General features: G+C 34.3%; 1 protein-coding gene across 3 annotated transcripts in view; it reads right to left on the bottom strand.

Moving 5' to 3' along the window:
* LOC111052626 (heterogeneous nuclear ribonucleoprotein L) overlaps positions 1 to 15,016 on the bottom strand; it is a 366,361-nt gene that overhangs the window by 340,941 nt on the left and 10,404 nt on the right. For all 3 annotated transcript variants that reach the window (XM_039423566.1, XM_039423567.1, XM_039423568.1), the window contains exon 2: positions 10,586 to 10,632. In XM_039423566.1, the coding sequence (XP_039279500.1) occupies positions 10,586 to 10,632 (47 nt within the window). The remainder of the gene's footprint in view (positions 1 to 10,585; positions 10,633 to 15,016) is intronic.

The raw sequence follows: 15,016 nt of genomic DNA on the forward strand, positions 1-15,016 counted from the left end.
CTATTTCACACATCTCTCAAAGTGGAATAATTAATTTAAAAATGAGTGATCATAAAGTGAGATTATGATGAAAGTAAACAGTGCTTCAATTTGATATTCATATTTGACTTCAGCGAGTTTCAAGAGAAAACCGAGTTTGAAATAAAGACAAAACTAATAAAAAGAAGAAATGAATTTATGAATAGCATTAGCGTTTTCAATATCGTTGAGTATTACAAAATTCTCAAGCTGAAGAACGGATCAGAAAGTATTTGAAAAAGCTTCTCATTTCATTCTTTAAATCCTTTCTCTGAAGAAATATTATGTAGCTCTCAGTTAAAAACGTAACCTCTAAACCAAGGTTTATTAAATCAAGGGGGTGGAAGGTGGTGGTAGAGTAATTCTCGATTTTCTCTCATTATCAAGCATTTAAATAAACAGATAATCAAACGTTTGAATAATCCAAGTAGAGGATGAAAAATATTTTAGTCTCCGGTGAATTACTACAATAATTTGTAAATGAAATTAAATTCAAGGATGATTTCCAAGGATAATATCTAATTTGTTAACTAACAATACTCATTTCTGATTGGTGAACAGGACCATGCTCCAATACTGAACATTAACATGTTTTAAAGGCTCTGTTTTTGTAAAGATAAACGCTATACGCTATTACAATCAAAAAAGAAACTGAACACAATTTGTATTTATATTATTATACAAAATCAGTGAATTTTCCACTTGAAAGAGTAGTTATTTTGGAGCAATGAACCTAAAACACTACCAACCTAACGACTTTTAACTGATAAATCCTCTGGTAGACTTGCTAGTCGTTAGTTGTTAAGAGCAAGTGCTTTCTTCAATTATCTCAGTGTACTCACCATACCATATCACCCACCACACATTACTACTCGTCGGTAATTTAGCAGTAACCTGTTAACTTTATCACATCAACCTTAGCTCAGGCAGGACTTTCCTATAAAACAATAAGTGCCATAACTTCACTGTACTAGGCAATCTACTCTATAATAGCAGTATTTGGCTTTGGCGAGGAGGAGAGCGATAATAATAATTAAAATAGCAAGTGCTACTGCTCGGCCGCTCCAGGCATAACTGAGTTCAATATTAATAAATAATACTCAGATGAGTACTTACTGAGTGAGAGTGGAGCTGTTAAAGTTACAACATTCAATGAGATTCCTAACAATGAAGATTTCGAATTATTACGAGAGAAGGAGATATACATTGATCAGAGGGAGCGAAGAGAAGAGAGAAACAGAAAGTGTGTGGTGTGTGTGAGTAAGAGAGAGAAAAGAGAAAGAGATACAGTAAGTAAAGCTCGGTTCAACGTCAAACAGGAACGAATCTTTTGAAGATTAGATTTTCCAGTTGGTTTGTTAAACGAACTTAAACCTCGCCTTGCTTGCAACGATAAGAATGTGAATGCCACTCTAGAAATAAGAACACACCGCAGAAGCTAAATTTCCGATATTTCTGACATCTTATTAACGAATATTGTTGATATCTACATGGACCAAAAAGTAGGAACATTAACGCTGGGTTGAAATTTAAACTCAAGTAGGTTGAATTCGTAAAAGATCCTTTAAATTGTGAAAAGTGGACACTTTTCTATTTTTGGTTAGACCGAACAAGTAAAACATCAACATTCTAGAGGGACACAATTTTGGATTGAGTCTGTTGTTTCTCTCCCGATAATGGTATCATCTTGAACCTGTATCAATGAATGAAGACCAATAACACATACTGTCATACATTATTATAGGACTAGAATTTGGGAACAGTACTCAAAAACATGAAACCATTGTATCGAAACTAGTCTAATATGAACTATTCTAATAATCTACAAAAGTTTCATTAATTCAAGAATAGCATGTAAAGTTTAGTTCATCATAAACTAAGCTTAAAGCAAACATAAAAGTTTAATAAAATCGTCCCTTCAAAGATTACGTGAAAGTATTCACTAGCTATCGCTCCTAAAAGTAACGAGCCATATAAGCTATTACAGGATTGGCGACCAAAATATGTGCAGGGTCGAATATTGTCAAGGCGGGAGGCAGGGGAGGGTAGCGGTTTTTATGATTGGTGAAGGGGGGGGGGCTCATTCCGTATTCATAGCAAGGGTACGAACATGTAAAAGTCTCTCAGAGAGTCGAGGCTTAACCTTAAAGTTCGGCGTTTGAAAAATGATACTATCTTTTCAAAGTTCGTGGGATGATGCATGGCAACGATCTGATCTTATCTTATCACTGGAAAAATTGGTATCGATCAACCAAATCATTGAAAATCGACCAAGTTGAAAATGTTTTAAATTACCAACAGTAAAAAGTAATGTATACACTAGCTCTACAAGTTAAAAAAATTTGAAATTACCAACAGTAAAAAGCAATGTATCCACTAAGTTATTATTTTATATTATTACAATGATTATCTATTAATTTCATTTTGCACAATAATACTTCATAAGAAGCACAAAAGGCATTCGCTCAAATCTGCTACTTTTCCAATTTAGATTACAAACGTCTAAAATGTAGGTTTTCCATATTCTATATTTCTTCAGTTACACTTATTTGCAAATCACTCTTAAACAAAAAAATAACAAATTATGGAATTCAGATGTTTGTTTAAAAAGAATTTATCGGGTTTACTGTTGAAGAAAACGACTTTAGGATCCTACAAACCCTTAGTTATTAAAATGTAGTTAAGGTTGCGTTCATTATCATTCACTATAACTCTTACCTTTATTCATATAGGTAATATTATAATATAGGTAAAGAGTTTTGACATCATCCAGGAAAACATAATCTAATGCATTAAAACAGAGGAGCTTTTGGGTTAAATTACCGGGTGATTTAAAAAGGACTTGACAACTTTGAAAATTCATATAAATCTTATTAAACAAGGTACACAGCTGGTTTTGGTGTTGTTTTAAAGTCCTTTTTTCACCCGATATTATAAGACTGAAAAATCATTTTTGACAAAAACGTGTATCTGTCTTTTAATGATATTGATTAGACTTGCATTGAATAGCACTGAAGAGCATTGATTCACACACATAGAACAATTCAAACATAAAACTCCTTAAATATCACGTTAAAAACCCTGAAGGAAATAGATGCACAACATTCGTTGTTGTATTTAAAAACTCCAATCAAAGTAAAGTGAAAATTGTCGTATAAATTAAAATCTGACTCAACTATCTTAGTTGGCAAGACTCCAAGTCCGTCTGAGGAGCTTAAAGACGTGATACTCAGTTCAGTTTCACTCTAGACGCTAGACCTAGACTATTACATTGTTTTTAACCAACTTAATTAAATAATTTTGCGAATAAGTAAAAAAAATTAATCTGCATACAACATTTGTATCAATCAGATTATATTCATTTATTGAAAGTCAAATATGTGAAGAAAATTTTGTACATTGAGAAGAAAATAATTCTACATTACAGATTGAAGCAAAGCCTCTCGCTGATGACAAAGCATGCATGATGAAATTGTGTGTGTGTGTGTGTGTGGTGTGTGTGTGTGTGTGTGTGTGTGTGTGTGTGTGTGTGTGCATGATAAACATGCATGTAGAATATTGGTAGGGAGTTTAGGGAAAGTCGGGAGTCCTGTATACTATAGGTCTCTAGATATTATAAAGCTGGGTTTTCGTTTGTGCGTAAATGCGTTTGTGCGACAGGGTGAGGATCTCAGATTGGGTACAGCCTATTTCAACTTGTCTAAATATCCTAAACGATTATGTTCATTTATGTTTTAATGGGGGAGGTTGAGTTTACACTTTTCTATACTTTTTAATGGCAATATGTTGATATTGTTAGAAATTTTTTGATTCTTGAATAATGAAAAGTTATTTGATCAACTGTTTTAGCACACTTGAAATTTGTACAATATGAATGTCAACAATGCTTGTCGTCGTCGACTGCGGAAGTTTACGCACAAACGAAATCGCACCTTTAGGCTGGCCACATGCATGATAAACATGTTCACCGTTAGTGGCCAGCCTAATAAGAATATCTAGACATCTATGCTACACAGAGTGTTTCCCAACTCCTAATCAATATTCTATGGCATTGTTCCTGGGTACGAAACAAATCTAGATATAATTTTCATATTGTCCAAGGTATGCAAATTTGTCAATAACATAAATGTTTAATAAATGGATGCAAAAATGAAAACAGAATAAAATGTATACCTTTCTTGTTTTGCTGAGTGTGATCAGTTTCCTGTAGTTTTATTTATACGTGTATTGACAATGTCGCGACCATGAGGCAGTGTAGTGAAATGGCTCGGCCTCTAGGGATATTTGCTAAATTCCCACCGGCAGCCAACGTGTTAAGAAATACAATTTTAAACTACCGCCATTGGGTTCTACGAGTTTGAGAAATTGTCATAATTTTTGTAGCTCTGTCTAATCGTCATAAATGCTTGTGCACAGTTTCAGTCATTAAAAGAAAAAAATGTTCTGTCATTATTTAGAAAAAGAAATGGTAAGTAGAAAAATAAAAATGGCGGCTGTGTGAGGGAATAAGAACTTTCAGGCAGTTTGAAAATAATATTCATATGTTTCATACCTAGGAGGCTAGGAACAATGCGCCTTAGACTTAGAATATTGGTGGGGAGTTCGGAGTTAGTATAGATCCTGAGTAAGAGTTTTGAATACAAATTAATAACTTAAACCATCACTTCAACACAGTATAAGAAACTCAATTTAACACTGAACACTACTAGAAGAAGCACAAAATCCACATAAGTCCCAATCAAAATGACTCTCTGCACAAACCAAAGACAAAAGGCACACAAAGAACGGGTTTCGCAATCAGAGTAAGTGTGAATGGGCGCATAAGTGAGAGGGGGCTGGTAGAGAGAGGGTGTAGGGGAAACAAAAGGGTTGTTGCAAGTTCTGCTATTCATTTCCCAAGGGGAATCCAGAGCTCATGATAGTTTTAAATATTCATAAGCAATTTCCTCGGACGAAGCCGAAATCTCGGTTAGAAGACACAAGGTCTTAATGATTGTCATTTGCCGATCGCTCACTGCAATCAAGATACTACGAGATATTTACTAGGTAGTACAAAACACCAATACCATATTTGCCTTGACGTCAAGGTGAAGGATAGGGCAAAACAAACAATCAAATTTACGTATTGATCAATATCTTATTCAAATATATTACACAAACATATGCAAGACGGTGTAGAATAAGTGAAAGTAAATGGGAAGAGTCGATTCAGGAAACTAAGATTAACCGAACAATAATTGCCGACTGAAATTGTACAAGAATAACCAATGTGAAGCCTGGAAGCTGACTTAAGAACAAAAAGAGACAAATAATTGTGACACACTTTTTGGTTAAAGTGATGAATTATTAAATATTTTGTAATTATTTTTTCAATTGCCTAATTGAATTTGAATAAAATTCATACTCCATAATCTGTAAAGGGATGTGAACAAATGAAAATAAAAACTATTGATCATCCTTCTACTGCAACTATAATAATAATAATAATATTGGATTTCCAGTCTAGAAGGTGTTAGCACATAACATTTGAAAAGGTGCTTGAATCGATCTCTGATATAATTCCAATAATGGGAGATTGGATTCTACTCTGTCATCACACGGTTCTATAGTGCTACATAGCCTACACTGTACTTAGCTATAAAGTTAAGGTAACTATAGTTATAGTCGAGTACTGCAGGAAATGGAAATAGTCGCACCGATCGATTGTCACAGGTTGTTCTATGTTCAAATGAATGTACAGATATACATCTAGTACGAGTAGAAAGGTAGCAAGGCGTTGAAAACTAGTGATGAGTAGTTCACCTGTCCTAGTATCAACGGAACGAAACTGTTAACAGAATGAACATTAAGTGGTTGAAAAATTGATAGAAACATTGGAGAAATTATTTGTTGAAGTGCATCTTATAGGATATCATCCATTGAATAGATGAGCACATCTTATTGAATATCTTTAGAAATATCAAAAACATGAATTTCTTATCTTTTGTTATGCAGGTTACAATACTACCAGGGAAGAAGTTGAAACTGCTTGGAGTGTAAGCTAATCTAATAACTTGGATTCGATGAGAGACGTATCCGATGTACTACAGTAAGGGTGGAAAAGTGACTGCTTGATAACAGCTAGCCTACAAAATCTAATTTCTAAAGCAAAACTAAAGCTAGTTTGAAAGCTAAGCTAGTTTTTGTTAGTGAATAGTGATAGTAAATTAATAGTAATAGTGAGTGCAGATCCTGCATGAAGATTGCTCTGCTTGACACACACCGTCAGTTTCTAAATTGCAACTCGTTGGTTAGGAACCCACTTGAAGAAGAAGGTTCACTCTTTCTAATATTCACGAGCCTCAAGTTCATGTGGTCATACAGTATATTGTTACTGTGCTTCAGTAAGGACAGTTAACTGTGAAAAAATAGATATTTGAGGGAACCAGGAATTCAATCCTATTATTACCCCGAAAAACGATATACTCGAATAAAACCTTCGGGTAAACCCTCATCCTATCCTTCTTACCCTTACTGATATCTGTATTCTTCCACTTATAAGGATTGAAGGCTTTCCTGTTTGATAGTACATGGGTAACTAGATGAAAGAGCTTACAATCTCTCCCCTATTTCGTACCACAGTTCCCCAATTATTAATGAATAAAAAATGGAAAATAAACATCTACAAGAAAAAGAGAACAGCATAATAAATAACGCATTAAAATACAAAAATTACATAACCAAGTAGTATAAATAAACGAATAAGTTGACTCGTTGAACAACATGAAACCGTTAATCAGCCAGATCTTGGTTGAATTAACGTGCACCTTTAGAACACATAGTAGGAAACAGTTGAAACAACGGCTTTGACCTAGCAGCTAGCACCCAGGCCACACCTATAAATAAGCCCTACTCTACACTGTTATCGACAGATTGAAACTTTTATTAGCCAGGATAGAGATGGGCTTTGTCTTGTTAGTGTGGTGTGGCGGTGGTAGGGGGTGCGAGTGCGAGGGTGGGTCGAGAGGTGGGTTAAGTAAAGAGTTTGACTTGGCGGGCGCTAGTGGTGTAATAACAATGAGAGGTCGCTCGGTGGAAAGGGATTGTAGATATATTTAATGTGTACATCTATATAGAGAAACGGGAATGTAGATAAGCTTTTCCTATAAATGGTCTGAGCTTTTCTGTGTGCTTTGCATTTCGTCTCCCTCCTAAATTACACAACCGCAAACTTGTGATCGTTTGATCACTGGGCTGGCTAATCACAAACTCGTTTCATCGATTTCTTGAACAATCGAATGGGTCTATTGTCATTTCAGTAAGGTATTGTATGTATGATACTATATACTTTCTTCGATTTTTGAACAATCTGATGTGTTCATTATCATCTCACTTTCTAGTGGTAAACCTGATATTGTGTTGGATACTGAGTATGATTAAAACGAATTGAAGTTGCCACAATCACTTATTTATTGGAGAATAGAGAAACAAGTCTCGGTTGCTACAACATTGATAATTTCTAAAGTTGACGGTGTCGTTACATGAAATATTTTTTCGAGGATTCAACTTCAAGCCGTTTCAATACTATAAAATAATTTTGGCAAGGAATTGAATGATACTATAGACTCGTATTTTTGAAGATAATATGTTCAACAAGTTGATGAAATTTATCTCTTTGTGGTAATGAAGGTATGTGATTTAATAGAGACTGATTATATTGTAACAAAAAAGATATTTTGGAAAAAAATATCACATTATATTCACATTATGATAGATCCAAATTGAAAAACAAAATTGAAGCGGATCGCGGGATAACTAGGGAGTAATGCTTCTATTTTTTCTAGAAAAAACTCTTTGTTATTTCAGGTAAAAGAATATCGAGATGTTACTGAGGCCACATTTTATTAGGAACACCTTTACAACCAAAAATTTCTCTGACACTCACTCCTCTCTCTCTCTAGCACTCATGACCTCTCCAGTGTTGAGAGAGTTCACTGGAGACGCAACGGTAGACAAGAAGTTAACGCCTAGGTGAGCAACAGAGCAGATCACATTTGCAGTGAGTGAGCGTGTGCATCTACAAGAGAGCATCCATCAGATTGAGAGAGGCAGCCACTCAACACACACAAACACTGCACAACACATACTACAGCCATCATCCATATGAGACCTTTCAGAAATTCACATACACAAATACAGAACACATCACACAAACAGAGAGGAACAACATGACTACACTTACAGAGAAACAACAACGACACTAAGTTTGCTACTTGCTCTGTGCTCAGCCCACCGTAAAACCCACACCCACATACGTCTTATGTTGTTGATATCATTCATTGTTGCTAGGATAAGCCTAGATGGAGTGCAGAGGGTTCACGGTAACATCATTACCAAACGGCAAACACAATCCGACAAATCCATTTGATAGGTTGCTTGTGACAACTGGAGACGGCAGCTTCAACTGTAGCAGCTCTACATTGGTTGTGAGGTGAGGTTTGTTTAGCAGCGAGGAATGTCCTTAACACCATAAGTGAGCAGCAATGTTACAGTCAAATTTTAGCGGTTTGAGGGAGAAGGAAGTGACGGCGAAAAAAAGATTTTTTGGTTTTTCTCTTTAGACTGCAGATATTGCATAGCAGTTAGTAGTTTATTTTACTATTTAGGGCCCTATTGGTAGAATAACTTAGAAAAGTATAACGTTATGATCATTCATAGGTAGTTAAGATGTAAGAGTTAATAAAAGAAGGATGATTAAGAGCAGGGACTTGTTGGAAGTGATGAAAGCATGGTAGGCAGGGCGTATAAAAACAGTCAACCTTTTACCTTGTGGCTATAATGAAGTCAACCAGATTGCTCATCATGAATGACGTTTATAACTTATTACAATCTTTTATCGTACTAACATCATAATATGTAAATAAATACGGTATCCATTCAAAAGATTCTTCAAGTACCATTTGAAGAATAAGTATATATAAGTACATGGATTCATGAAAAAGATTAAAGATGGGGTATTACTGACACTACTTCATACCAAGGTAGATTGATATCAAGTCGGCGGCCTAACTCCTACACATATTTTGGTCAAGCAAAATCTCTTCAGTCTTTCCATCAATATTCAAGTGAAAAGAGCTAAAAGCGGAATAATTTCACCTGAACTAAGAAATAGTAGGATTTTTTTCTATTGTGAATGAATTGTAAATTTCAAATTTATTGAAAACGGCTCTACTGTAAACTTCAAACTATAAAGGTATTTGGGAGATGTACATTTTCACCAATCAAATACATTAAATAGTAGTCTAACATAATATGGAAAGATAGCAGAAAGCACACCCACAAATGCCATTGAAAGCACTAGTATTTGAGAATGCCATTCACGTAAATAGCGTCAAGTGAAATTAGCACATTAGTTCGGTGATATTCCCTGGCGGAGACCACCCTGTTCCAACATGGCCCCTTTTGAACCCCCTCCACAATCCGCTGGACCCCAAATGAACTGTAACCAATCTACTACAACCGCAACAAACATTTGAACCATTTCAAAACAGTGGCCCATTTTCACAGACACACAAGCACTAGTTTTTTACAGCCGTGCACTAGATATTCTGTGCACAGATATTCACCTGCCGGGAAATGGCTGCCAAACAATCTATTGCAGAGTATGTTTAGTTCTCGAACTACTTTTACAACCACACAAGTAATTTGAAGATCGAAAATACAGAATTTTTCTAGGTTAAGTGCTGCTTTAAACCAGAGCTGGAAATCTATTGGATGCTGGAGATGAGATGCGGGCTATGCTTTAAAAAAATAATATCTTTATAAATAGATAGCCAACTAGCCCAGATTACAATATGTCCAAATTCCTGAACGTTTCTTATATAACAAAAGCTGAAGAGCGAGTAGTTTCTTACTCTATTCTAATAAAAAAATTATATTAATATTGAAATCTTATTTTATCTCTTTTTTATAACTCTCATATCTATTTTGTATTATAGTTTTCGGAGAAAATTGAAAAATTAGGCACACAGTGAAGCCTGTTAGGCAGATATTACAACTAAGTGTTGTGATCGGAAAATTTAAGCATTCATGAATAGCTTCCATTGGATAATGTATGAGTTCACATTGCTTTTAATTATTGCTGTCACATCAAAAGAATAGTAACTGTGGTCGAAAAGAGTACTTTGGAGGGAGGAGTAGCTTTTAACCTATTCAGATTTCAGTAGAGCTTCTCAGTTTAATTTTTGTGTTCTACTTTTCATAAGTAACATAGATTAAGGATTAAACCAAAAATAACCAAGTTTTTCATATTTCAATTTCAGTTCATAAGTGCAGGCCTATAACTCAAATAGGATAAAACTATTATTACCAGTTAATAATTTTAATTAGTTACTTACTTTAATTAGTTTTATAAGTTCAGTTACACAAATCCAATTAAATCATTGGGTGTTCTATGAAAAAGATTTTTTCAATTTGTTTACAAACGTAAACACTATATTATTGGTTTCGTTTATGGATCGTTGAAACAACAAATGAGAAAATTTCAATAAAAAAATTAATATACAGAGAAAAAAGAAAAATGCCTCACCGTTTTCTTTTTGGCTCGTTTATGCTGTTGAACGATTCCGCATGATTCTGAAACAAATGTAAGAGATGATTATTTCAAGTGAAAATTGAAATTCTCTAGACACTTGAAAAAACAAACCAAATAGTAATCTCGACTTAAATTTTAGAAATCTACTTCAAACAACGTTGTAAAATACACTGCAATAAAAAAACAACTATCATGCCATGAAGCTAGTAACCACCTTTTTTGAAATCAGTCATCAACATGCTTTAGGCCTATAGAAAAGTAAATGTTCTGTCCTATACTGGAAAATGTAAGGCACACTGGAGCCAAAATTATCACGTAGCTTATCATACTATTTCCATGCCTAGTGAACCTTTTTAGCCTTTTTCAATACCGTATTAGGAATATTTTATTAGTAATATAGGAAAGAGAGACTCAATAGGAAAAAAGCCTCCTGGACACTGAATATATAAAATTATCACATAGCTCTTCAAGTATATGTCTAATTTCAGGGAAATTTTTTTCCGATTACGAATCTTTGTAAATTCTATGAAACAGGCACCTAATACTCTTTAATAGCTTCATAATTTATTCAGATGCCTCTACTTTGGTAAAAATTAGTCGGCGTTTTACTAATCATACCAACTTACTGATAGGAACTCAAGGTGCAACCGATTTTACTAAGTAGGTAACAGTTTAATAATTCCACGACGCAAGTGAATAGTGCCGCATAAATTAACTAGAAGGTGGCTAGATAGACTAGCTTATCATCTAATCAACGGTTGGACGGATCGATAAAAACGTTGTAATCCAGGTGACGTAATAACAGCTACAATTCAACCAATAATGGACTGCTGACAAATAGACTGACCTTAAATAAGCAGGGTATTATTGTTATTATTGATTCAGTGATTGAGAAGAAAAATTAAGCTGCTTAGTTGAATAACTTTTCAAGAACAAAATTATTATGATAATGAATGAAGTCAATCGACAGAAAAAAAATTAATTTTGTACTAAATGAATATACAATAACTAGACAAAATGAATGCAAAATAAATGTAAATAATAAGTTACAAAAATTCCAATAACCTAATTACCAACAACCTAACAAAAATTAAAAAAAAAAACATTCTTCTGCTGGTGTGAAAAGAGGTTAACTCAATCGTAGTATACACGTGTATAATCTGAAGAGGCAGTTAATAGTATAGACTACAGGTGAGTATAGGAAAGTATATACTATACTATTAGTATACATGCTAGTTGATTATTCTACATTGACATTTCAAAACTAATAGTCATTATCTTGGTCGTATAATGTGATTTACATTATTTGTATTTGTCAATTGCATTATGGTATGGAAGTAAATTTAAAACATACTAATCGTATTCGGATCTACCTCCAACAAATGGAATAGTTCACTTGAAAAATTAAGACACAGAAACCAATTACCATAATTAAATTCCCACGTTCCAAACTTTAAACAAAACTGTAAACACGAACCCACATCAACACACCTCAACCACAACTCTCTACACTACTGACACAAAAAACGAGAAAAGTAGAGAAACCTTACAAGATAGACGCTTCACAACTCACAGCTCACAACCAGCCTGACACGGAACCCATAATACATAGCAGAATATGCATCCACTAAAACACCAACTCAACCTGCACGAGTAGTTCCAAGATGAAATAAAAGAGTGCAGCACTGTCACTGTCAATCAACACCTACAACTGAACGCTTTTCCAAACGTTACATGTATGAAAAGTGAGAAAGGAAAACTGCTGACATGTTTCAGTGGAAAACATGAGAATCAGCAACTGAAGCGTTAGACCAGAATAGGTGACTGGAATGAAATGCTTACTGGATGAATAATAGGTAAAATTGCTGAACTAATTTTCAAACATTTTAATTTTAAACGAACTTGTTGCTAAATTTAATCAGGACCTCCTATATACTACCAGACCTGAGCCTAGTTCCCGTTTAAAATATCAATGCCGGCCACCACCTACGGCGGCCATTTTTTTGTAGGCGCAGGTCTGGTATATAGGAAGTCCTGATTTAATGCTTAGACGATTCAATGAATCCTTTTTTGTTTTGGAACAGCTGAAGAAGGTGTTAGTTCTTGTTGTTACAATACAAACATTTCATTCAATCCTGTAGTTTTCGAATTTCAGACAAGAGTGTATAAAGGCTCTTATCACACGAGCGCGACTAAAATCGTTCGACTCCAGTCTCTCGGATCATACGACTTGTGTCGCATGCCTTGCTTATTAACGCTACTCTTATTTAAAATTGAATTATCAACTAATTTCTATCAATATTTTTTTGTTCTTCAAGTTATTCATTGTATATGGAAAATTTTACTACATTCCTAACAAACTTAATAATTGGTTGTGGCAGCTCGTTCATGTTTATGCTGCTCCACTTCAAATCATAACCTCACTTTTTAGAAGATACTGGATAGGCCTACTCAAGTCGCTTGGCGAGTCGCCGATACTAGAGTCGCCTAGTCTGAGTGACAACCAGAATGTAGAATGTAATGTATAGATTGTATTACTTTATACTATCTGGTGAGAACATTTGAAATGCTGCGTCGCCGAGAGCCTGAGTTTCGAGTCGCTTTGCGATTTTAGTCGCGCTAGTGTGAGTATAGCCCATATTTTTTTGCAACTGAACAGTACACTGATTCTGTTTTCTATCTGTTTCCATCACAAACCCAACATTCCTTTGTTTCAAACTATTTCTGATGAGATCTATTTCATCTTAGAATAGACCCTTCAGAGAGTAGATCCCTCACCATTCACTCATTTCTCATCTCTTAAGTAAGGAAGTTTGAAGAAAATTGGTATAATTTATTATAAGTGAGTGAGTGAATGACATTGTACAAAACACTATTATCATAATATAGTTATGGCATTGGAGGAAAAACTAGGCTGATATTGAGCCTGTACAATTTCTCTCCAAAAATTTTGATAGAATGTTTACATTTTGTCCAAAGGTTAAGTTTATGAAATCACACACTGCTTTGTCACTCGATTCTCGGTTCAGGAATAATGATTTGAAAATTTTGAAGGTTAGCTCGATATGAAATTTAGTTCATTTTCACCCAAAAACAACAAAAACTGAGAATTTAAAATTTTGACGGTTAGAAACAGGATAAAAAACAAAAATATCACACTCGAACCTAATCACGAATTTTTCACGTAAATTTAAAAAAATGTCGATTCAGATATGATATGTACATTTTACATTGTGCATGACTAAAAAGATTACTAAAAGAAGTAGACAATATATTTTGGTTTCAATGTTTTATTTATTCTCAAGAAGATAATTTTTCAAACTATTACTTTTTCTGCAAGCCTCATATATTTTTATGTTAATCAAAATGTTTATTACCATTAAGATACAATAATATTGTCACCTAATTTAGATGAAATCCGCATTACATACAAGATGCATTATGAAATGAAAGTAAGGGTCCCACTTGTGTGCAGTGTGCTGAATCGAGCCTGGATAGATTTTTTTCGGTGATACAAATTCTAGGTCAAGACATTTGTTTTACAGCCACTACATAGCTTTAGCTATTTACTATATACATTTGGCGCCGCTGGAATAGTGGCTCAGACATTGTTTCATGGCACTGCCCGAATAGGACCAGCACAAGAAGCCAACAAGAAGTCAACATCACAACTTTGTTATGTTGGGTGTTCCTAGAAAAGACAACTTTGTCCTAGGTACTACAACTTTGTCCTAGGAATCTTCGACACCATCTATCCTCTCCTAAAAGATCCCAAAGTACATAATCAGCAATCAAAAGTTATCTTACAATAACAAGTTTCTCTTGTTCTGTTTTTTATTCACATAAATTTGAAATTTTGAATTTTATTTATACGTTCATGTACGGTACATCATACTGTATACAGAAGTTCAAAAGCTGAGGAATTACAATCATTCATGTTCACATCATACTCTCATGATACTTTTGTTAATCACTCAAGTGTAAAATCTGTCAGGTAAACATCATAGTCTTTTGATGTTTTTGTTGATTATACCAAACACAATATGATATTATTGTATAGTACACACATAAAGTATCGTATCTACCAGATCAACATCATAGATACTTGATCGGTGGCGATTTCATTTCTTTTAGTGAAGAATATAGTCAATAATAGTCAAGAATATTGTAATACTCTTCAAAATCTGTTGCACTAAGAACTAGGATTACTATAAAATGAGAATAAGGAATCTTAAATGAATAATTGTCTAAGAAAAATGATATTTGCATGAGTCGAAAGGGATAGTTATAAAAAATAGGTTGTTTTCAATAAATACTGTGGTCACACACTGGGAAGGGTAGAGAACACCTGGTTTGAAATGACAACCGTTCAAGCATTTATGACACTCAACATGTAGGTCGTTGAACCAAAAAAGCATTGGATTG

Source organism: Nilaparvata lugens, chromosome 3 (assembly GCF_014356525.2).
Source record: "Nilaparvata lugens isolate BPH chromosome 3, ASM1435652v1, whole genome shotgun sequence".
Lineage (NCBI taxonomy): Eukaryota > Metazoa > Arthropoda > Insecta > Hemiptera > Delphacidae > Nilaparvata > Nilaparvata lugens.